We start from the raw sequence: 22613 nt of genomic DNA, 5'->3' as shown, positions 1-22613 counted from the left end.
TTTTTTTTTTTTTTTTTTTTTTTTTTTTTTTTCAGTCTTTGTTACTTGTTAAAGTTTTATTTTTTTCTACTTTTAGAAAGCTTTGACCACCTAACGACTGTAAAATGTCTCGTGTGATTGACACCTTAAATCCATTAAATACTTTGGGTAAAATCTAATTTCTTTTCATACGGGCCGTATAACTGTATACGGCCCGTATAAATTATTCGTATCCATTGTATACGACCAGGCAAATTATTTACACATGGTGTAAACGGGCCGTATACAGTTATACGGCCGTATGGAATGAAAAAAAACTGACAAAGTCTGAAGGCACAGACTTTGTTAGTTTTATTTTATTATATACGGGCCGTATAACTGTATACGGCCCGTATACACTATGTGTAAATAAAATTTTAGCATGTATTAATATTAGGACCCAAAAAAATATTTGATTCTAATCCATATAGTGGGTACCCTATTTTGATAGTTTTTTAAATGATTTGTACTTTTGAAAAACACCCCTTTTTAACTCTTAACTCAAGTAGCACTCTTATATATTTTTGTTAACATGTAATTTTTTTCATGAAAAAATAACACATGTATGTGTAAATAGTTACCTTTTATGTTAAAGTGAATTAAATTGACCTGGCTATTTTGAGTTCCTCAACATTATCTATCAAACCATGTTTACTAAATTAAATGATTAAAATTGATATGAACTAAAAAATAATGAGTATGGAACATGAAACAAAACACATTTTGAATCTTAAAATTGTTTTAAGAACCAAGAAGCAAACTATCCTGCTTCAGGTTTATCTCATCTATTTCTCACAACTCAGTTGAATGTATGTGCATGTGTTCAAAAATTTCCACATAACAGAAAAACTGAAATGAACAAGGTAACTTCAAAGATCAAAAAGACGCTTTTCGTGTTTTATTATTCATAATCAAAACCCTCATCACCATCGGCATCATCAACTTCAGTATCTTCAGATCCACCAAGAAGACTAAGAAAAACAAGAACCGCAACCATCTGAGTAATCAAGAAATACTTCGCCTTTCTTCTAAAAATTTTCTCTTCCTGTGTTCTTTCCCTCTTGGGCTGGCTCTTCGGTTTTGAACCTAGGTTTAAAATATGTGAACCTTTTAGTATGATATGAAAACCAGAAATAAAACATAACAACTCATTTTTATAATATATGGGTAGAAATAAAATAAAATAAGAATTTGTAGAACTCAAAAACTTACTCCAGTTTGAAGGCCCTCTTCTTGGTACAGATGACGATGATGATGATGATGGATCAGAAGATGAAGAGGAAGCGGCATCTAAAAGTTCCGCTTTATGTTTATCAGCATAAAGGACAAGGTTAGCTTGCTCCAACAGCTTCCCACGAAGCACTGATGTTTCCTGTAAAATAAAATATTTATATTTAATAAAAAGGTGAAATATTTCATTCAAACTATTTTGATTATATGGGCATTTGAACATTAGCAAATGAGGACTAAGTTTCATTACTGAAATAATGTTTCAAAAAAAAAAAAAAAAAAAAAAAAAAAAAAAAAGAGAGAACTGCAGTTATATGAATACTAACGATTTATAACATTTCCAGACTTGATAGGCAGCTTATGCAGTTTGGATATTAATCGGGCCCAGTAGAGTACTTGAAAAATTTACAGACTAATCATCTCCACAAACAAAGATAAAATTTAATCCATAACATTGAAAATATTTGAACAAACTGCCACACACACTCACGCATATATATGCGCATGTGTGTGAATACATATATGTTACTACGTACATACACAGTATATGCTCTAGACAAGAAGTAGAAAAACGACATCGCAAAATCACTACTATACATAAATTAAGATACTAAATCGACAAAAGCTTTTTACGAAAGAATACATAGGTGTATATATACAGAGAGTAATAAAAAAAAAATATAGCTACCACTAGTTTTACCATGAAACCTGCCACTTTTTGTCCTCGTTAAGAAGTGTGATTATGAGGTAAAAAAATCTTTATCACAGCACATGCTTTGTTTCTACATATAGAAACTAATAGTTTGTTTGGTGGTACTGGTAACAATGATAGCAACTACAGTTTTTCCTATGCACACATACATGATACATATGTTATACATATATCAATGTACATATATACACCCACACCTACATATACATCTATAAAGATAGATATAGGAATTAGGAGCACATGTACAGACGTGTTTGACGGTGTGTCTATATATGTATAGGTATCCAGGATCTCATGTCAACATCCAAGATCACAGTTTCAGTCAATCTTGGTTTTAAAAACGAATTCAGACAGTTTCAGTCAATTTTGTTTTTAAAAACGAATTCAGACAGTTTCAGTTGATTTTGATTTTAAAAACGAACTCAGTACCGATTTCACATGTCAAAGATCTTCATGTTACCGTTACTCCTATTCTTATCTCCTTCTGTAAACTATTGTTCTTCAAATTGTTAATCTAATCAGTAATCACCCTATCTTCGTGCAAGTGTTGTAATTGTTTTATGACATAATGATTTCAGGAGTTTGACTAAATACATTCAAACATTGGTTGCTTGGTGAGGTTCAGATTTGGGAAATTCAATAATTAACAAATTCACGAACTATGAACGGAGCAGATATATATGAATGAGAAGAGTGGAAATTTGACAAAAGGAACATACAATTATATTACAACTAGACAATTAACAGATCGTTTTTTATTTAACTACTTGATCTGATTTACCTGGCTTCAATCAACAGAGTTTAACTAAGGCCTAGGGGACAAAGAAAGAACCTAACTGGAGAATAATAAAGCGTAGTCAATGTAACTAACTACATACGAAAAACAAAACATGAATGTAATATAAGACATTTATACTGATACAATAGGATGATTGATACTGACCGGTAATGCATAGAGTGTAATAAGAGCATGCCCAAGAAAAATAGCATCCAAACTAGTTGGCCTGCAATACATAAACATACATACAGGCATATCAGTCAATTCATTAGCTAGAGGATTTTTTAGTGATAATAAAAAATGAAAATATTTCGAATAAAGTAGCATCTCGCCATCTCATGACTTGCCTGTTATCAGAAAAAAATGAATCTTCACCTAATCTAGTTGACAAAGCTTTGTAAGCCATAGTAGCTCTCCTATAAATCTGTAACAGAAAGTTCCCGCAAATTCAAGCATTATATATATTTAACAATTCTTGAAACAAAATGGATACTAACTTTTTGTCTTACAGTGGGTTTTTTTCTTTTTTGGTTTTTTAGTTTATTTTTGTATTTTACCCCCTCAGCTTTTAGCATTGACATTTACATCCCCTCAACTTTTTAAAAACTTTGTAAATTGTCATTTTGGCCCACTCGGGTTTCTAAAGTTTCAAGTTTACAATTCTATAACTTAAAAAAAAATTCTTATGTGTTAGCATAAACATTGGTTTACGTTTCTACGTAAATTTTTTCGGAAATGAGTCAAGTCAAATATAATACTTTTTCGTGCTTATTTGTATGTGCGTTTTCACTTGGTTTACGTTTTGACATAAATTTTGTTCGAGGTTTACGTTTTAACATAAATTTTGTTCCGAAAACTAGTCGGGTCAAATATAATACGTTTTCACTAGGCGGGTAAACTTACTAGTTAGTTACTGAGTGCCTGGTAAAAAACACAAAAAGGTAAGGATTAACGACATAAAATATTCAATCTCGTCTTTTACTATATCTGCTTGTTTGTGCATGCATACTTGTTTGACCATCTTAGTTAAAGTGAATGTTTAAGGAACAGACAAAAAAGCATGCAGAATAAAAAAAAAATCAAACCTCTTCTTCCCTTCTTTCAGCGTTATCTTTCGATATCCCAAGCAATTGTTTCACATTGTACACTTGCTTCAGATATAAAAGCTTTCCTATTGGCCATGGAAGATCGGAGTAATAGATCTTGTGTGCAGAACTTCCGTCTGAAGCTACCCATAGTTCATACAAGATAGCATCTGAAAGCCATGAATTAATCATTGCAAGTGCCGATACCCATTCAGGAAGATTCTGGACTTCCGAGTCCAGGTTAACGATGTTATCTTCTTTTAAGCTTTCAATTACTCCACCCTTTTCATTGTTGTAAGCAACATATGTATCAGCGTCGACATAAGGAATTTGATCTGGATTAAAGAAAGCCAAAACCTATGTCAATAATGTTATCATAAAATCACAAATTACACTGCATAATACTCTGATATCAAATTAAAAAACACAATATTACTTTTTCTAACAATCAAATTAAGCAAGCGTAAAACTGAAATGCAATCACGTAATTACGTACCGGAATCAGGAAAAGAGAGATTGTAAGACAAATCAAAGGGAACTTTGGCAAGTTTGAGATAGATGTAAACAGGCAAACACGAAGGGCAAGCTGTTGGTAGACCAAAACATGCTTTTCTGGTTACTAGAGTCAAACGTTGCTGCTCATTTTGAATCGATTCATCCATCAGTAGTATGCAGATTCTTCTACAAAAGTGTAAAACCCTAGGTTAGTTTAGTGGTATCAATGAATAAAGATTTGGATTATATCAATTTCAGACCCTCCTGTAAAACCTGTGTGCAAACCGGGCCCTTTTATCAATTGGGTCGTCTAGTTTCACTAGATTTTCACTCGTGCCACGCAATGCAGCAGCAAACCACGTTTGTGACTTCGTTACATGTGATACAAAAATGATATTAACGCGTGATGCCCACGTGTGACGTGATGCGTTTTTAACTTTGTTACACACATTACGTTAGTGGCATTAACGTGGTTAGGACTTAGGAATAGATAAAAAGAGTATAACGTCTCACATGTTGTGGTGTAAAGTCTTAAAAGTAATTTAAACAAAAGAATTTAAGTGTTGGAGAAGATGAGGTATGAAGTTATTAAGTAGACAAAAATCAGGGGTCAATGTGTCGGTTACCAAAAGATTGGGGTTGAGTATGTAAAGTCTATAAACTTGAGGGTCATAAAAAGTTAAGACCATGGTTCACCGACCATGGTTTTTAAGTTTATACCAGTTATTTAACCCGTGCCTTGCGGCGGGGGACGCGGTGAGAACTTAATCGATATTACTCAGTTTGTTACGGGACTGGTAGGTACCAATATGGTACCCCCAATCACTACACCAACTGAATCAACACGTGTTCGGTTCGTTAGTTTTTCAATTTTGATTTTTCTTTGTATTAAAGAACATTATATTTATCAATTACAAAGTTATTTAGTTAAATAATTAAAAAAACACACATGAGTTAGTGGTTTATTTATATGGTATTCGAATCACCACAAAAGTAATGTAAGTTTAAATACTTTCAAGTGTAAAGTTAGGTAGAATATTAGTATAAAAAATATTGGTAAAAATATGTAAAAAGATATTACTTAAATAATAAAAAAAAAGATAAAACAGAAAACCAAAATATAAAACAAAAATACAAGTTAAATAATAATATAATATAATTAGTTAATTTAAATAAATCAAAATGGACAGACCCTAGTAAAAGAAAAAGAAAGAGAAAAGAAAGATAACAGAACACTGATCAGACTTGGAGTTTAAAAAAAAGGGATGAGACTTGGAGTTTTAGAAAAAAGATGAAGCAGGGTCGAACCCATGTCCTTTTGTTTACATCTGTCACAAACAACCACCAAACCAAATTAGGATTTAGAGCAAACTTTCTTATATATAAAAGAAGGCGGTGACTATGATGTGACAGCCACCGACCTTCTTCTTTAAGGCTGCGGGGCAGTGGCGAATCCAGGATTTTTTTCCACTGGGTTCACTTTTTTAGGCGCTCGAATTTCGTTCAACCCGACGTTAGAATTTTCGGGTCGGGTCGGGCTTTATCGCTAAAGATTTCTATCCTATTATCTATCTTCGTCTCCATAGAAACACATTTCTCTAAAGTGATTTCTAATAAACTTTTACAAAAGTAATTTGAGTCAAGACGGGTCAGGTCAGGTCGGGCTTTATCACTAAAGTCACTTTTTCCCTATCATCTTTGGAAGTTAGTGAACCAAATGACTCAGCTAAATCTCCTCCAATAGTCTAAGCATGACAAGATGAAGTAATTGTTATGTTACTGTTGACCCCTACTTTTCAATAATTTCAGAACCCATAAAACCACTCCCAAATGCTGTTGCATTGAAGAATCAAACTGGTGTGTTCACTTCATATAATTTTTGCAAATAATCAAAAACCGAATCCATTTGCTGAGAATCAGAAATAATGTATACACAAGTTGCCTACAGTTCCTTTCATCTAAAATATAGAAAGATGTAATACTGAGCATAATGGCTAAAGTAGGTTGTATGCATATCATCCACAAGTTACAGATACAAACATGCGTTTTTTTAGTTTAACCCTAAATAAATATGCGTTTTGCAAATAAAAAAAAGAACAAATAAACCTAAAAGCACAATGATGCAAGAATCGAACTCGGAGGGGATAGTAGCTTACATATTAACCCGAAAAACACATTGATGTCTAGTTCATAATCAAAGCTCAACGTTTCCAATTCTACATACAAAAAGCAAATCACACACCAAATTTCTAACTAGGGCTCCAAATAAACTCATTTGTACTTCAAATTTGGGTTGAAAGATTCAACATATAACCACTTCGGGCAACAAAACGATGAAGCTCAGATACTCAAAAGCATGTTTCAAGCTTGAAAACATTCTAGTGATCATACAATCAAATATAATTCAACATACCAACACACAAAGTACGTGTCTTTAAAAGAAAAATTCCCCTTTTAAAAGAGAATCCACAATATAACGTCTTGTTGCATCAACACTGGGGGTTGCACTTTTAACCATTTGAGATATAAAATTATAAACCCTAAATCCTGATTTAAAAAAAAAAAAAAACAAAGCATCCAAACCTGTGAAGAACGACGGCCGGAGGAGGACAGCCGGAGGTGGTCGCTGAGGGAGGAGGAGCTGTGCTGTTGTTCAGTTGTTATTGCGAGTCTTGTTTATTGTTCTGCGCTAAATGGGTGGATTGTTGTAACCCTAAATGGGTTTTTTTCAAGAGGAAAATAAAAATAGAAACTAAAAAGAAAAAGGAACAAAAATTTACTAATCGCCTAATATGGGATTCGAACCTCGTGTTAAAAAGAAGAAGAACGCGAATTAACGAGTGGACCACAAAAACTTATTTGTTTGTGGGGAGTAAATTGCCATTTTAGTTCTTGAGTTTTTTTTAAATTTGTCATTTTAGTTCAAATAATTTTTTTTTTGTCTCTGGGTCCCTAACTTTTCTCTTTTGTTGCCATTTTGATCACATACACTAACTCCATCCAAAAACTTCATCTTTAACCAGGGGTATTTTGGGGATTTTCATTTTAAATGTTTTCAATTGCCATTTTGATCCAATTCCAAAAAATCAAAAAAATTCCGAAAAATCAAAAAAATTCCAAAAAATAATAGAAATTCTAAAAAATCATAAAAATTCTAAAAAATTATAAAAAAAATCCAAAAAATCCGTTTCGGCGCGAACCGTTTTGACTCGTACCGTTTCGACCCGAACCGTTTCAAGCTGAACCGTTTTGACGCGAACCGTTTCGACCCACACCGTTTCGACCCGAACCGTTTCGAGCCGAACCGTTTCGATGCGAACCGTTTCGACCCGTACCGTTTCGAGCTGAACCGTTTCGAGCTGAACCGTTTCGAACCGAACCGTTTCTAGCTGAACCGTTTCGAACCGAACCATTTCTAGCTGAACCGTTTCGACGCGAACCGTTTCGACCAGTACCGTTTCGACCCGAACCGTTTTGAGCTGAATCGTTTCGACGCGAACCGTGCCTTATCGACGCGAACCGTTTCGAACCGTACCGTTTCGATGCGAACCGTGCCTTATCGACACGAACCGTTTCGAACCATACCTTTCGATGCGAACCGTTTAGAACCGAACCGTTTCGACCCGAACCGTCGAAACGGTTCAGCTCGAAACGGTTCGGTTCGATAAGGCACGGTTCGGTTTGAAACGGTACGGCTTGAAACGGTTCGGCTTCGAAACGGTACGGGTTGAAACGGTACGGGTCGAAACGGTTCGCGTCGAAACGGTTCAGCTCGAAACGGTTCGGGTTCGAAACGGTTCGCGCCGAAAAGGATTTTTTAGAATTTTTTAGAATTTTTATGATTTTTTAGAATTTTTTGGAATTTTTTTGATTTTTTTGGAATTTTTTTGATTTTTTGGAATTGGATCAAAATGGCAATTGAAAACATTTAAAATGAAAATCCCCAAAATACCCCTGGTTAAAGATAGAGTTTTTGGATGGAGTTAGTGTATGTGATCAAAATGGCAACAAAAGGGAAAAGTCAGGGACCCAGAGGCAAAAAAAAACTATTTGGACTAAAATGGCAAATTTGGACAAAACTCAGGGACTAAAATGGCAATTTACTCGTTTGTGGGTTCACTATATATTTTACTTTTGGGTCTCTTTTCAATTTGTTATATATATTTGCACTAAAAATTATAAACCGAATGGGTTCCTGGGAACTGATGTTTGTTCATAAGTCCGCCCCTATTTTAAAGTTACTGATTAACAAGTATTGTGTTGTAACACTATCCACATTCACAATCTATCTCAACCCAATCTTTAATAAAAAAAAATAAAGTTCTCTCTCTCCCATCTACACAACCCAACCTAACATTTAGCAACCCAACCCAAACCACCTTTTATTAAATAAATATGACTTATGAATATGTTTTATTACATTAAAAACATTAAAATCTTTTTATTTTGAAGCAAATAGTTTATTATTTTAAATATAAAAATAAGCAAAAGAAAAAAAATTATCGAATGATCAATATGTATTTTATATTAAAAAAACACGTTTATTTGAACGAAATCTGTTTTTAATATAATTTATATCGGTATATTCACAATGTTTTAAGAAATACTGTGTATTTTTTTTAAACGCTAAATGTTACACTCTCGGGTATCTAAACTAAACATCTAAAGGGTTTCCTTCTACCATTAGCAAAAGCTTTAGTGGAAAACATTGTATATTTACTGTTTTTTTTATTTAAGTTTATATATAAAGAGTTATTTGAGTAATTAAACTGATGGAGAATAAGTAGTTAAGAACGAAATGTGCACCAATCAAATTTGGACAAGTGGTAACCAGACGGTTAAATTTTGTTTCTTTTTATTTATTTTAGGAAAACTAATACTAGATTAACAAATGGCAACCTATCTCCTGGTAGGTCACCAATGAGAGTAGTCTAAAAATATCAGATGTGGGAAAATAGGTGGGTTGGGTAACGAATCAGTACAAGTATATTAGGTCACTTTTTATTCATATATTCATTTGTTAAATACGATCAAAAGAGATATAGTCATAAAGTCCCTTAGGGGGCGTTATGCGACAAGTGACGAAACGCGTAAGAGATGGGTTTTATGTGGCTTTATATCACAAGAGGGTGTAGTGGGATTATATATGTATGGGGCTTTATATATGTGTGTGTGAGTTAGTATATGAAATAATCCCCACCTCACGCCGCTATGATTTTCACGGGAGGAGGAAAAAAACACCCCATAGCGCCCGCCGTAGTGGTGTTGGCGGCGCTATGGGGGGGGGCCATATACAAAAATGGCGTGATATAACGTGCCACTACAAGTGGCCTGAATAAAGCGATTTAGTAAGTTATATGTCATTGGGAGAAGTAGATATATCTCCTTAACCTTCTTAATTACAAAATCTAAAACAAATATTGCATATATACCCTCGTTTATTAAAATTTCACATATAGACTGAATTGCCTTAAAAAGTTAAAACAATGGTTGTGTTAGGTACAAGCTCAGGTAGTAGTGTTAACCAAGATGAGAAGAAACTCAAAAAGTTTGTTGGTATCAAGACGGTTGCTACTACAATCTAATTTTACTTGAACTGATATGTTTTTGCAGACTTGATATACTTCTAAAGAAACTATTTTCTACCCACATTTTTTATTAAAAGAATGATTGAATGTTTTTATTTTGCTAATGAAGATTTTAGAAATTTACATTGTCGATTACGGTTGCCACCAGACCATGTGTTATACCCTTCCTGCACCTTGCGAGTTGCTGAGGTGGCACGAAGGGCCTAAGCGGGAACATCGTGTCACTCCTATTTCAATAGTTTTCTCACATTTTAAGGTTTAACTGATTCTTTTATGCAATGATGTTTCCATACGTGCACCCATTTAGATGGTTTACACTTCATGAACACCCCTGCTACCTGTCGCATGAGTCGTTTCAACTTCTAAATGAGTATTTGATCTTGACTAGTACAATTAAACAGCCGTATAGCCACGCAATTAAACGGTCAAATAGCCTTATAAACTAGCAATTGAATGGGAGTTTAAGTCTTGGGTTCCTTGTAAACGGGCGTTTCTAGCATGGACACATGGTTTTCAAGAGTTGTTTTTCGTACTGTCTAACTCAAGCTATTATATGATTTTTTTTAAAGTCAAATACATTTCGCATTTTAAAAGATAAATAGTTAATCAAACTTGTTTATAATTATTAGCCATCAACTGCTTCAAGATTACCAACATGCCTGTTACATACTTTTGAATGCATACCAACAATGAAAATACACATGGACCATATTTATCAAGCACCAAAATTCGGATGAACGACAAGTTCACATAATATCCGCATATATTATATTATAATCACCTATACAAAATCTGCAGAGACCCGTCTGCGCTTCCCAAGTCATTTGTTACGACATCAAACATTACTAGCAAGTCTTGATCTAAACTTCACCAAACACAAACCAAAAGCATACCAAAACTAAAAAGAAAAAGGGCCATGGATATTCTAGTTAAATACAAAATGAACCATCAACCTAGTTTTGGCCCACAGAACTAGTTTTTTACCTTCATTATATCTTTAACCATATTTAAGATGTCGAAATAATGAAAAAACAGAGAAGAATGTTCACCTTCAAGTCCATCTCTGCTTACCCTGTTACTCCCCGTAAGATTATTGCATGGGCTTCCGCCAACAATAAGATCAAAACCACCAAAAGATTTGATAAACTCCTCCAGTTGGCCACCGTCTAATTGTCGAACATCAGACAAATGAACGAGATTGCCCGTTTGCCGTGTCTGTTCCCACCAGCTTCTGACTATGTCCCTGTTGGCTTCTGAGATTTCAACTGACACGACGTTTTTTAAGGGGATCTTAAGCCTGTGTAGAGCAACTTCAGCACCACCGATACCGGAGAAGAGAGAGAGCACGTTTATACCGTTTGGATATAGGTCCTTCAATACAGAGAGGTGATATGCTACTGTGTCCACCTGGGACAAGAGGATAATAAATGCATGATTAGTGTTGGGTTAATGAGGATTGTTATGTTATGAAACTCATGCAGATATCACTAAATATTACTGTATAAGTTCCAAAAAGGAAGGTGACTTGCTGTAACATCCAGTGGCAAGATGGGTGTGCAGGGAGGTTGGGTAACGGGTCGAAACAGATTCGGTTTGAAATGATATGTTTCAGCACATGGCGGTTCGGCCTGACTTTTTGCCCATTAGTAAATATTTTAGTAAAGAGTAAAATGTCATTTTCGTCCCTGAGGTTTGGCGACTTTCGTCCGAAGGTTTGTTTTTCCGCATCTGGATCCAAAAGGTTTGAAATCTTGCATTTTCATCAGGCTCGTTAACTCCATCCATTTTTCTCCGTTAAGTCAGGGGTATTTTCGTCTTTTTTGTTAACTTAAAGGGCAATCCAATCTTTTTCAGGGGTATTTGGTCTTTTTATATAAAGTGAAAAAGACCGAATTGCCCTTTAAGTTAACAAATAAAGACAGAAATATCCGTGACTTAACGGAGAAAAATGGATGGAGTTAACGAGCCTGATGAAAGTGGCAAGATTTCAAACCTTTTGGATCCAGATGCGTAAAAACAAACCTCAGGGACGAAAATGGCATTTTACTCTTTAGTAAATAATTAATTTATTATGATTACAAAAACAATATTGTAGTTACATATATAGGGTGGGGTTCGGCTACAAAGTCCAAATTTCCTAAAAAGTGTAAAAAGTCATAAAACACTATAATTTCAGCCATAAAACACACCTAAAACCCACAAATAACATAGCGAAGACCACTAAAACACCATATTCAAACCATAATAGTCCATAAAAACTTCAAACACACACTCGTAGAACTATGAATATAAAACACAACAAGCTAATCAACATAAAACACAATAATGTTTGTCATTCGATAATCAGAGCTTTATCATCCAAAACACAAAACACAGCCCACATATATCATGTTTTAGTAATCTTCATTTTGTTATTTGTGGGTTATAGGTGTGTTTTATGGTTGATATCTTGGTGTTTTATGACTTTTTACACTTTTTAGGAAATTTGGACTTTGTAGCCAACTCCTAGCCTATATAATCTAAATTGTTGAATAAAGTTAAAGTCCAACAGTTCTATTTTCTATAAATAAACAAGAACTGTGGAGTTACTACAACATTAAAATAAAATAACAAAATAAAAAAATCATCACCTGAAATGAGTTACCGAGTGATTTGTATCTATCAGTCCTGCTTATACCACCTCCTCGCGTATGATTCTGGGGAAACCCCAACAACATTTCCACCTCATCAGGTTCCAACGGAGCAACCTTATTTTTCCCTACCCAAACAAGGTTCCACTTTCTACACTGGTCCATAACATACTTCTGCACTTCAAGCGATGGATAATCACCACATTTCTCTAGAGCCTTCCGGATCCTATCCGTCAATTTAGCACTCGCGTAAACAGTTTGTAAGCAGTTGAGTTTGACACGTGTATCCCATTCGGGCCACCATCTCTTTGTCAAAGGTATTGCATCGTGTATGGTTCGAGGAGGAAGTGGAAGAATCGGGAATCTGTTATGTATTGGAAGATTATGAACGTATCCTCTTTTTCTTGCGGCTGCACAGAAATACTTGGAGTCAACAAATTCAGGCTGAACGTCATAAAGGAATCGAGATATTGTATCCCAAACGCCTTTTGGAGTTAGAGCGACGTTTTCGTAGTAGAAGTATGGAGGCCCGATGGCTGCAGCCGCGAGTTCTCTATGAGGAGGTGTCACACTGGATTCTGATGGAATACCGTAGCCTATCATGGGATTTGGAAGACGAATCACCTCTTCTTCTTCGGTTAGTGGGCCTTTTTGCTTCTTTTTTTTGCGTGCTTCCAGCGCGTACAATTTCCTCTTCTGTTTCGCGGTCAGACCACACGAGTTTTTGGGTTTCTGATTTTATGTCAACAGAAAGAATATAAAAATATGCACTGATCAAATATGATAAAAGTTAGAGAACAAGAGAACTGGAGCACGTTTGATCAAATATGGGCAGGTAAGAGCGTGAGTTGGGAAACAGGTCCGGTTAAATGGGTAAACCTTTAATGTGAACTGTAACGGGTTGGCCCGAAACACCCTTTCCATTTTTGTAAATTAAATATATAAATAAGAGAAAAATGATATTTTCGTCCCCGAGGTCTGGCCAGTTTTGCGACTTTCGTCCAAAGGCTTGTTTTTTCGCATCTTGATCCAAAAGGTTTAAAATCTTGTCATTTTCATCCGGATTGTTAACTCTGTCCATTTTTCTCCGTTAAGTCAGGGGTATTTCCGTCTTTTTTGTTAACTTAAAAGGAAATTCGGTGTTTTTCTTTTTATGTAAAAAGACCGAATACCCCTGAAAAAACCGAATTGCCCTTTAAGTTAACAAAAAAGACGGAAATACCTCTGACTTAATGAAGAAAAATGTATGGAGGTAACGAGCCGGATGAAAATGGCAAGATTTTAAACCTTTTGGATCCAGATGCGGAAAAACAAACCTTTGGATGAAAGTCGCAAAACTGGCCAAAGCTCAAGGATTTACTTTATAAATAATTAGTGTGTAAAATATGATACAGAACTCTATATATATATATATATATATATAGGGGAGGGTTATCTTGAGAACGCTAAATATTGCGAGAACCGTGAGAACGAATGAAAAAACCAATCAAAACCAAATTTTTTTATACAAACCTCATTGTAATTAAGATACAACATCAAAACAATAATTTATAACATCAAATAATTCATTTCTCATTTCAAAATCATTCTTTTTAGATTTTTTACACATGTGTAAATATAGCAGATTTACACATGTGTAAATGGCAAACTTACACATGTGTAAATTTTCTTTATTTATGAATTCACGTAAATTTAAACGTGTAAATTGAATTTCTAACATTGTATTCGAATAATAATGATAAGTGCAGAAAAAAATTTTGAATTTGAATTGTTTTTGACCGAGTTCTCATGGTTTTTTCATTTGTTCTCACGGTTCTCACAAATATTTAGCGTTCTCATTTAAACCCTCCCCTATATATATATATATATATATATATATATATATATATATATATATATATATATATATATATATATATATATATATATGAGGTTGAATGCAGTGAAAATACACTTGGGCTACTTTTGACTCATTTGGCATGGTTCCTTTTGAATTTAATTAATGTTTTATCTTAGCCATTTGACCAATTAGTGAAAAAAGATTACTCAAACCAACCCATTCACATAACTAAACTGGTCGAAATCGACAGTATCTAACCATATATATGTTTTTACTTTTTAGAAACTGAATTATCAAGAAAAGTAAACACCTCTTCCTCAAAAAATACAGTGTCTGCCTTTGCCATTTGTGCAGCGTATATCATATCAGTTAGTTCTGCAATTGAGGCATCAGGACCTACATAAAAACTTGTCGATTCAGTTCGTAATTTGTTGACAAGTTGTGTAAAATATAGAAAACTAGCTGAAATTGAAATGGGTTAATTGAGTAGAAAAATGCTTACAATATCCTGAATCATCTTATTCAAAAGAAACTATAAAACCATTTTGGTAATATGGTTTCTGATATAATAATATGTGATGCGTTACCTATTTAAATTTAAAAAGATTGAGAGCAAAAAGACAGTCATAAAATTACCCATTTGACCAGCTACCCAAACCCACCCATTTTTTCACCACAAATAGGTAGATAAAAATATAGCAACGACAGTCATACGTACCACATCTCTCCATTGCTGACAAAGCCTCTTCTACTGTAAACCCCATACTTATCAAGTCCGATATTGGTTTTTCATGTTTAAGCAAAGAATCACCATTCTCCTGTACAAGATCAATGTTAAATTCCATACATGTTTTACAATTTTAATAGATATTTCAAACAGTTATATATAATTATATATATACACACACACACTTACAGTTTCACTATCGGACCAAGACCAACTGTCAGATTCCGATAATTCTTCAAGAAGACTCTCATCATAGTCAGAAGACAGCTCATCATTATTTACACATTGTTCTTGCTGGTGATAACTGAGATCACATGAGTTATGCTCCTCTGGAGAATTATCAAGAGCCTGCAAAACAATGATAAAACATATATATATCTTAAAAGACCTGCATATCTTTCGAGCAAAATAGTCATATAATTTCAATCCACTTAAATTTTATTCTACACACCGAACAAAACGCTCATGTGTATATGTAGATTACATGAACATATGCAATAATTTAAGAAAGTAAAAAATTCACCCACCGAGTGTGTAAGTAGGGTTTCGAGTATAGACTCCGTGTCACCTTCCACTACACATATAAAATAAGAAGGTTGTAAAGCATGATCTCGGAGTTAAGCTTGATCTTAAACGAATAATCATATCATATACCATTTTCTTTAATTGCTTGTATAACCAATCTCTCAGAGAACCCCATCCCTAGGAAATGCTGAACTAGATTGGAGTTTGAAGAACCTGCTGATGAACTTGCCTGAAAACATAAAGAGAAGTCAATTTTAACGCAGGAAATCTGACTTTAAATATAGAAAATTTATAACTTGTACGCTATATTACCTACTTACTCCATATAACTTGTATCATCACTATAAAAGTTATAATTATCCTAGAAACTTACCTCCCCGTTGCTAATTATAGCTTGAGCATCCATACTTACTGAAGTTGTACAAGACGTCGGGCCAATATTCTGGATTTCAAGTATGCAATATTATGTACTTGCTCCATATAACTTGTATCATCACTATAGAAGTAATAATTAATATTAATTATCCTAAAAACTTACCTCCCCGTTGCTAATTATAGCTTGAGCATCCCTAGTTACTAAAGTTGTACAAGACGTCGGGCCTATATTCTGGATTTCAAGTTCGTCATCGGTATTCCAATCAATATCCGCATTCTCCCCATCAGAAATGTGATGATCCTATACAAGTGATTTCAATATATATATAATGTAATGTATGTCACGTGAAAGCGAAAAAACATGACAAGCAATCACTCGTATATACATATATATGGAATTAAGAAAAAAGTACCATTTCGCTGTAACCTTTAGCCCTGCAGAAAGAAGCTTTCGATCTGTCCAACATAAAGAAAAAGATTCACCATAAATATAAAAAAAAAATGAAATGTAAAAATTTCATAATCAAGAACCAAAAGGATGATCTTACAGGTATTAGGATGCATGCACATCATTCCATCAATTTATGTGAAAATTAAAATAAAAAAAATCAAACAAGATACAGCACTACATTTTAAAAAGAGGTTCAAAACCTTCATATTCTGGTTTCATCAACACATTATCAAACAATATGAAAAATATGTCCTAAAACAGATAACAAAGCACGCCATATCATCTATGAAGCTACACAAACAAAAATCAGTAAAACAGAAACCCTAACTGCACTAAAATAACCATCAAACACAGCACATGATCAACTGAACAGCATTAACAAACCGCATTTACATGCAATATCATATAATTAACAGGATTAACATGAATTTTTTACTATTTTGGCCAAAATTGATCGTAATCGGCTAGAATCACAGCAATTGAAAAGCTAACGCCGAAAATGCAGTTAAAAAAAGAATAATCGAACAGTGCAACAGCATTATTTGTGAATTTGTTCATATAATACTGTTGATTTTATAACCTAATCAAGAAGTACAGAGATTGTTACCTAATATAGATACGCAGAACGAAAACTGAAACAGAAATGAGTACTTGTAGAAACAGTTTTTTTTTTTTTTTTTTTTTTTTTTTTTTTTTTTTTATGAAAAGATATAACAGAAGAAGTTATACATGTATCGAACAATGAAATACGAACTTAAATAATAAAATGGATGTATCATGGGTTACACGCGTCTTATAACTTCTGTAGATACGACGGAGGAAAATAACTAAAAATCACGTTGATATGTTGGAAAAAAAATGGTTAAAGCGCAAATATAACACTTTTCTTTTCACTCACAATCATTTTTTTATAATATAAAAACTCTCTTACGTATATTATAAAAACCTCTCTTACATACATGACAGAGAAATTTTATATAATAAAAAAATTGTTGTAAGTAAAGGAGAGAAAAAATGTTATTATTCATCTATATATTTGATGAGACACTGATCAAACTATGTAGTTTTTAATATATTTTGAAAGTGGTTGTAAATAGTAAAGATAGAAAATGTATAATAAAGATATAATCTCTTACGTATATGACAGAGAGATTTTATATAATAAAAAGTAGTTGTAAGTGGAGGAGAGAAAAAAAATGTTATTATTCATCTGTATATTTAATGGAACACTGGTCAAACTATGTAGTTTTTAATATATTTTAAAAGTGATTGTAAATAGTGAAGATAGAAAATGTATAATAAAGATATAAAAAACGTATTTTTTTAGTTGAAATAAGAGATAAAATATAGTTGTTTTATTTTTAATGTAATTATATGGTAAAATATGGAAGAGATGTGAATGCTCTAAGTAACTTTATTTATGTTTTGGGACTGTAGTGTAAATTGGTTTAAAAAAATATAACTTTATTAAAGTTTAGGGGTTGTATGATAAATTAAAAATGAATAAAAGAAAATTAAATTAAAAATATTAAATTCAAGTAATTAATAAATATCAAATATATTGTGATTTATGGCCGGAACCCATTTTAAGTTGAACCAAGATACCCTTTTTATGTAGCTTGTTCTGGCTCGACATGTTACCTGACCCGACATGACCAATACGTATTATTAAATACCCAACATATTATTAAAAGAAAAATGAATACGTATTATTAAATGCCAAACGTATTACTGTAAGAAAAAAAATGAATAAATACCAAGCTTATTATTACAAGATTTGTTAAGTAATGATTTTTGTACTTGATTATTCTATTTTAACTGCATTTTTGGCGTTAGCTTTAAAGTTGTTGGGATTTTAGTCGATTTCGGTTAGGGTTGCAAACGAACTAAACGTTCGGCGGAAATTTTATTTGTGTTTGTTTATTAAACAAACAAACACGAACAAGAAATTTCGTTCATTTAGTTAAACGAACGAACATGAATTGAGGTCGCGTTCGTTCATTTATGTTCGTGAACGTTCGGTAACGTGTTCGTTTGTGTTCGATAGTTCATTGGTTTTTTTAGTTTTTATAATATATTTAAATACTTCAAAATTTCGACAAATAAAGTATTTAATAAATGTCAGTGTACTATAAATTTTGTTCATGAACACTTGTTTGTGTTCGTTTGTTTCCATTTGTTCGTTTTCGTTCGTTGCCTAAAATTAACAAACAAACACAAACGAATACGAACAAGTTTATTTCCTAAACAAACGAACACAAACATAAAATCTCATTAGGTAAGTGTTCATGAATAGTTTGTGAACACATATATTTCTTAGCAAACGAACACGGACAAGGTTATGTTCGTGTTTGTTTGGTTCGTTTGCAGCCCTACTTCCGATAATTTTTGGCATAAGTAGTTAAAAGTTGATAGTCATTTATTAAATGTATGATTTTGCATGTAAATGAGGTTTGTTATTGTTGTTCAGTGCAGTTATGGCTAAAATGGAAGTTTGAGGGCTAAAATGGAAGTTTGAGGCTGGTTAGGATTTATCTTTTACCATTTTTTTTGTTTGTGTGGTTCCATTGATGATATGGTGTTTTTTATGTGTTATAGGACATTTTTTTTTCATATTGTTTGGTAATGTGTTTGATTGAAACCAATCTCTTTTTAATGAAATGACGGAGTAGACCGAAAATGAAGAAATCATTTTGGTGAAGGTTTGGCTTAGCTAGCCTTAAACAAGTTTCGAGGATCTTATGAGATGTGGTATTAAATCCTCGCAACATTTCATGAAAAAATTTGGTAACACCACACACAAGGTATACGAGCTCATGAACCAACGACATATAATCCAAATCAATGGTGTCAAGTTTGACACACTACTCAAGGAGGCGATTCAGGCGGCCCCAGACGAGGAGGAAACCATTCAGGTACCACTACGTGAGATAAACGGGCATACGAGCCCAAAGAATTCGATTCTCATCTTAAGGCTTGGAAGATTACGAGAGCTCATCCCCAATGAAAAGAATTTTTTAGTCTTAATTTTATGTATTTTATTAATTTTACGTTATGTTATTTATGTGTTATGTAATTTTAAGTTATGTTATTCGTTCAAAATTACATGAAGAGTAAATTACAACCGGTTTACGTTTGTATCAAATTACAACCGGTATCCTTTAACTAAAGAAATTACAAACTCCGTCCTTTATGTTACCGGTTTTTAGCACATTATGTCTTTTAGCCCTAACCTAGTTAAATTTTTTGGTTAAGTCTTACCATGTCCCTCTCACATGAGAGGGCAACATGGACTTTTTATCTCAATTTAACATGAATTTCGATTTCCCCTTGCATCTCATAACATACATTTGAGTGTTCATATTCATCTCAAAAAATGGAGCGGTACAAGAGATTTATTTATTTCGTTTGGATTAACTGAAAAAAGGAGCGATCGACTGAAAAAATGGAGGAGACAAAAGAGATTTATTTATTTCGTTTTTTAATATAAAATTGAGATGAAAAGGCCATGTTGCCCTCATGTGAGTGACACATGGTAAGACCTAACCAAAAAAACTTAACTAGGTTAGGTCTAAAGGACATAACGTGTTAAAAACCAGTAACATAACGGACAGGGCCTGTAATTTCTTTAGTTAAAGGACACTGGTTATAATTTGATGCAAACGTAAAAGTCACTGGTTGTAATTTACTCTTAAATGAATTAGAAAAAAAAAGATGTAGAGATAGTGAAGGGTAGTGAACCACACCCTCAATTGGCCAATTTAGCGGAAGAGAGATAGCGAAAAGAGATGTTGACGTGACGCTAAGGTGGACGATGATAAGGATAGTTTACTAGTGAACCACACCCCATACTCAGTCTAATTTAATTTCGAATATTACATTTAATACCTTTCTTATATATATTATAGGTACCAATAGAAATTTGCCATGAATAGTGATTGCTTTTTATTTAATATAATTGTTCTTTTATTTTTTACTAATATTTTATCTATTATTAATTTATTTTTTAGTAATAATTGGTATTTGTTTTTTTTATTAGCAGTAACAAATGATAACTGATCATTTTCAGGTATTTGTATTTTTATATTATTTTATTAGTAGTATTTTATTTAGCATTCAATTTGATTTTTTATATAAAATTACGTTCGTTAACTTAAAAAAAAAGATTCTAAATTTGCATCTATATCTTTTTAACATTCCATGTTATTTGCCCGTGCGTTGTGACGGTATATTACCGTGGGTATTGAATCGGTATCGATTCGGTTCATTATAGTACCGGTAGAATTGATGCACTCGGTTTAGAAATCAACACGTGTTTTACATCGACAGAAAATAGACACCGATACCAACACCGATATTGTTCGAACGGTATCAAGTGGTTCAAATTGTCAAGCTACTGGTCTATATTAGTTAAAATTAAGTTATAAGTATTGGTAAAATAAACTACACTAGCTATTACAATATCTTGTTTTATTTGAAAATAAGAATAACTCTAAACAACTAACTTGTTTTTTTTTTTTTTTTTTTTGAAAGGCAAAAAATCTTACGTGTAAACCCACCCTGCTTGGGGCTATGTCATAAGACCGTACCCCCTAATGCATAGGAACTGGATGGAATCCGTAAACTCTCGCCCTCCGTTAGGTTCGAACGCGGGATTAAAGCCCCGATTCACCTATTCTCAGTACAACTAGCTTGTTATTAATTTCATAAATAAAAAGAACTAACAACGTAACCGAAAGAAATAGTATGTTAATACATATAAGATCTTGGGGTACAAAACATGGATCCCGCAACAACAATATATCACTCTGACGCTCCATCCCACATCATTTAATGCATCGCATAGGAGGGGTGGTACTTTGTTCTCCCGCTCTCTCCCTTCCCGTTTCTCGCTCTCACATCATCCCGTTTCTTCTTCACTTCCTCTCAATCGCGATAGTTATCAAGATGCACTTCCCACCTCGGCTTGCCTTTTGAGGTATCTAGATGTGGGGTAGTGTTTCTGTGCACTACCACCTTGCCACATCAACCCCATACCACTTCGTCTTGCTTCCATACCATCCATGGGCATCATTCAGTCAAGCATGTAACGTTCCAAAATCGGATTGTGCTAAAAATCTAAAACAATCGAAATGAGTGACCTAAAATACAGTACCTCTAAAAAACTAAGGAATGGAAAAAGTTTCAAGCTTATACACTTTAGGTTTACCAAACTAATGTTTTACCAAAGGGCTTATCGTATAGCGGTATCAAGATGTGAAGGAAAGTTATCTTCCCCGTGAGATTGAGGAGTTAGCCTTATGGTAAATAAATGTGTAAATTTATTAGTTTTAAGCCTTACAATTTTTCATTTTTCATTTCAGTCACTTTTCATAGTATCAAATATTGAACATCAACTAAAATAGTTAATATTTGAAGTTTTCTTTTAGAAAAGAGAAAAAAAAAACTAAAAAAGTTAAAACAATAACTATTTGTTTTTGGACCACCACTACTAATCAAGAGCATCCAGAATGTAAAGATTTTTACCTGTCCATTCTACGTTGGACTCCAGCGGACCTCCAAGCCTCGTCAGCCCACATTGTGGCACACATCTGGTTCATCTCAACTCTCAAGTCTACAGGTGAAGGTTTTTTTACGAAAGTTTTTAAATCTGATGTCGCGGAGGTAACACTTTATAGGGGCTTGCATATTATGGATCTCTAAATAGTTCATTTTTATATAGATTTTAGTGTTGACATTTAGTACTTAGTATACACAACCTGATTATGGTTTTCTAATTCGATCTGGGCTATTAGCAACCCAAGTCACTTCTATTTCACTAGTCTTGACTATTAGTTACTCAAAAGAGTCAAAAGCAACTTGCACCTCATTATGAAATATATCACATCTAAATTGCCCGAGTTCATGAGTCTTAACGAGATTGTTAGATATAAAATATGACGTCTAATATACTATATAACTATTGTAATAAATATTAACAAATAGTATATAAGTTTAGTAAAAAAATTACATATTTTAAAGGCGAATTTCTTTAATCCGACTGTCTTAGGACTTGACCCCAAGACCTCCAAATCCATGTGTTCCTAAAGGCTTTACCTTTACTAATGAACCACCAAGCCATATGTAAAATATATGAAATTACAAATCACATACAAGTAT

At 33.4% G+C, this 22613-nt stretch overlaps 2 protein-coding genes across 5 annotated transcripts; both read right to left on the bottom strand.

The window, feature by feature from the left end:
- Window positions 1-714: 714 nt before the first annotated feature.
- Window positions 715-7098, bottom strand: LOC110879300 (mitochondrial outer membrane import complex protein METAXIN). Of its 2 annotated transcripts, none has more exons than XM_022127723.2 (7): window positions 6902-7098; window positions 4320-4504; window positions 3824-4158; window positions 3086-3162; window positions 2904-2964; window positions 1231-1390; window positions 715-1104 (listed from the first exon to the last, which is right to left on the bottom strand). In XM_022127723.2, the coding sequence occupies exons 2-7, from the start codon at window positions 4483-4485 to the stop codon at window positions 920-922; spliced, it is 984 nt and encodes a 327-aa protein (XP_021983415.1). In that variant the 5' UTR covers window positions 4486-4504; window positions 6902-7098; the 3' UTR covers window positions 715-919. The 2 variants fall into 2 exon arrangements, with proteins under 2 accessions (XP_021983415.1, XP_021983416.1); XM_022127724.2 differs by lacking the exon at window positions 6902-7098 and adding an exon at window positions 6475-6609.
- A 3536-nt stretch (window positions 7099-10634) lies between these two features.
- Window positions 10635-17170, bottom strand: LOC110879301 (DNA (cytosine-5)-methyltransferase DRM2). Of its 3 annotated transcripts, none has more exons than XM_022127725.2 (11): window positions 17062-17170; window positions 16417-16459; window positions 16167-16304; window positions 16002-16070; window positions 15758-15857; window positions 15631-15677; window positions 15293-15451; window positions 15095-15194; window positions 14687-14772; window positions 12537-13268; window positions 10635-11313 (listed from the first exon to the last, which is right to left on the bottom strand). In XM_022127725.2, exons 2-11 carry the CDS (start codon window positions 16417-16419, stop codon window positions 10879-10881), a joined length of 1869 nt encoding a protein of 622 aa, XP_021983417.1. In that variant the 5' UTR covers window positions 16420-16459; window positions 17062-17170; the 3' UTR covers window positions 10635-10878. The 3 variants fall into 3 exon arrangements, with proteins under 3 accessions (XP_021983417.1, XP_021983418.1, XP_021983420.1); XM_022127726.2 differs by lacking the exon at window positions 17062-17170 and adding an exon at window positions 16891-17007; XM_022127728.2 differs by lacking the exon at window positions 16002-16070 and having other exon boundaries at window positions 17062-17161.
- Between the last annotated feature and the right edge of the window lie 5443 nt (window positions 17171-22613).

Source organism: Helianthus annuus, chromosome 9 (assembly GCF_002127325.2).
Source record: "Helianthus annuus cultivar XRQ/B chromosome 9, HanXRQr2.0-SUNRISE, whole genome shotgun sequence".
Lineage (NCBI taxonomy): Eukaryota > Viridiplantae > Streptophyta > Magnoliopsida > Asterales > Asteraceae > Helianthus > Helianthus annuus.
Note: the sequence above shows the minus strand (reverse complement) of the source record. Positions and strands in the feature narration are given on the sequence as shown.

Bases quoted from the DNA above. Each gene is read 5' to 3' on its own strand.
- LOC110879301 (XM_022127725.2), bottom strand. The intron at 14,773-15,094 runs GTACGTATGACT...GTTTTTATGTAG, and splicing joins GTCAGCAATGGAGAGATGTG to GTCCTGATGCCTCAATTGCA. The intron at 13,269-14,686 runs GTGTTTACTTTT...ACATAAAATCAG, and splicing joins CTGTATTTTTTGAGGAAGAG to AAACCCAAAAACTCGTGTGG.
- LOC110879300 (XM_022127723.2), bottom strand. From the start codon at position 4,485: ATGGATGAATCGATTCAAAATGAGCAGCAACGTTTGACTCTAGTAACC. The intron at 1,391-2,903 runs GTCAGTATCAAT...TTTATTTTACAG, and splicing joins TTACACTCTATGCATTACCG to GAAACATCAGTGCTTCGTGG. The intron at 1,105-1,230 runs GTAAGTTTTTGA...TTTTAAACCTAG, and splicing joins AAGAGGGCCTTCAAACTGGA to GTTCAAAACCGAAGAGCCAG.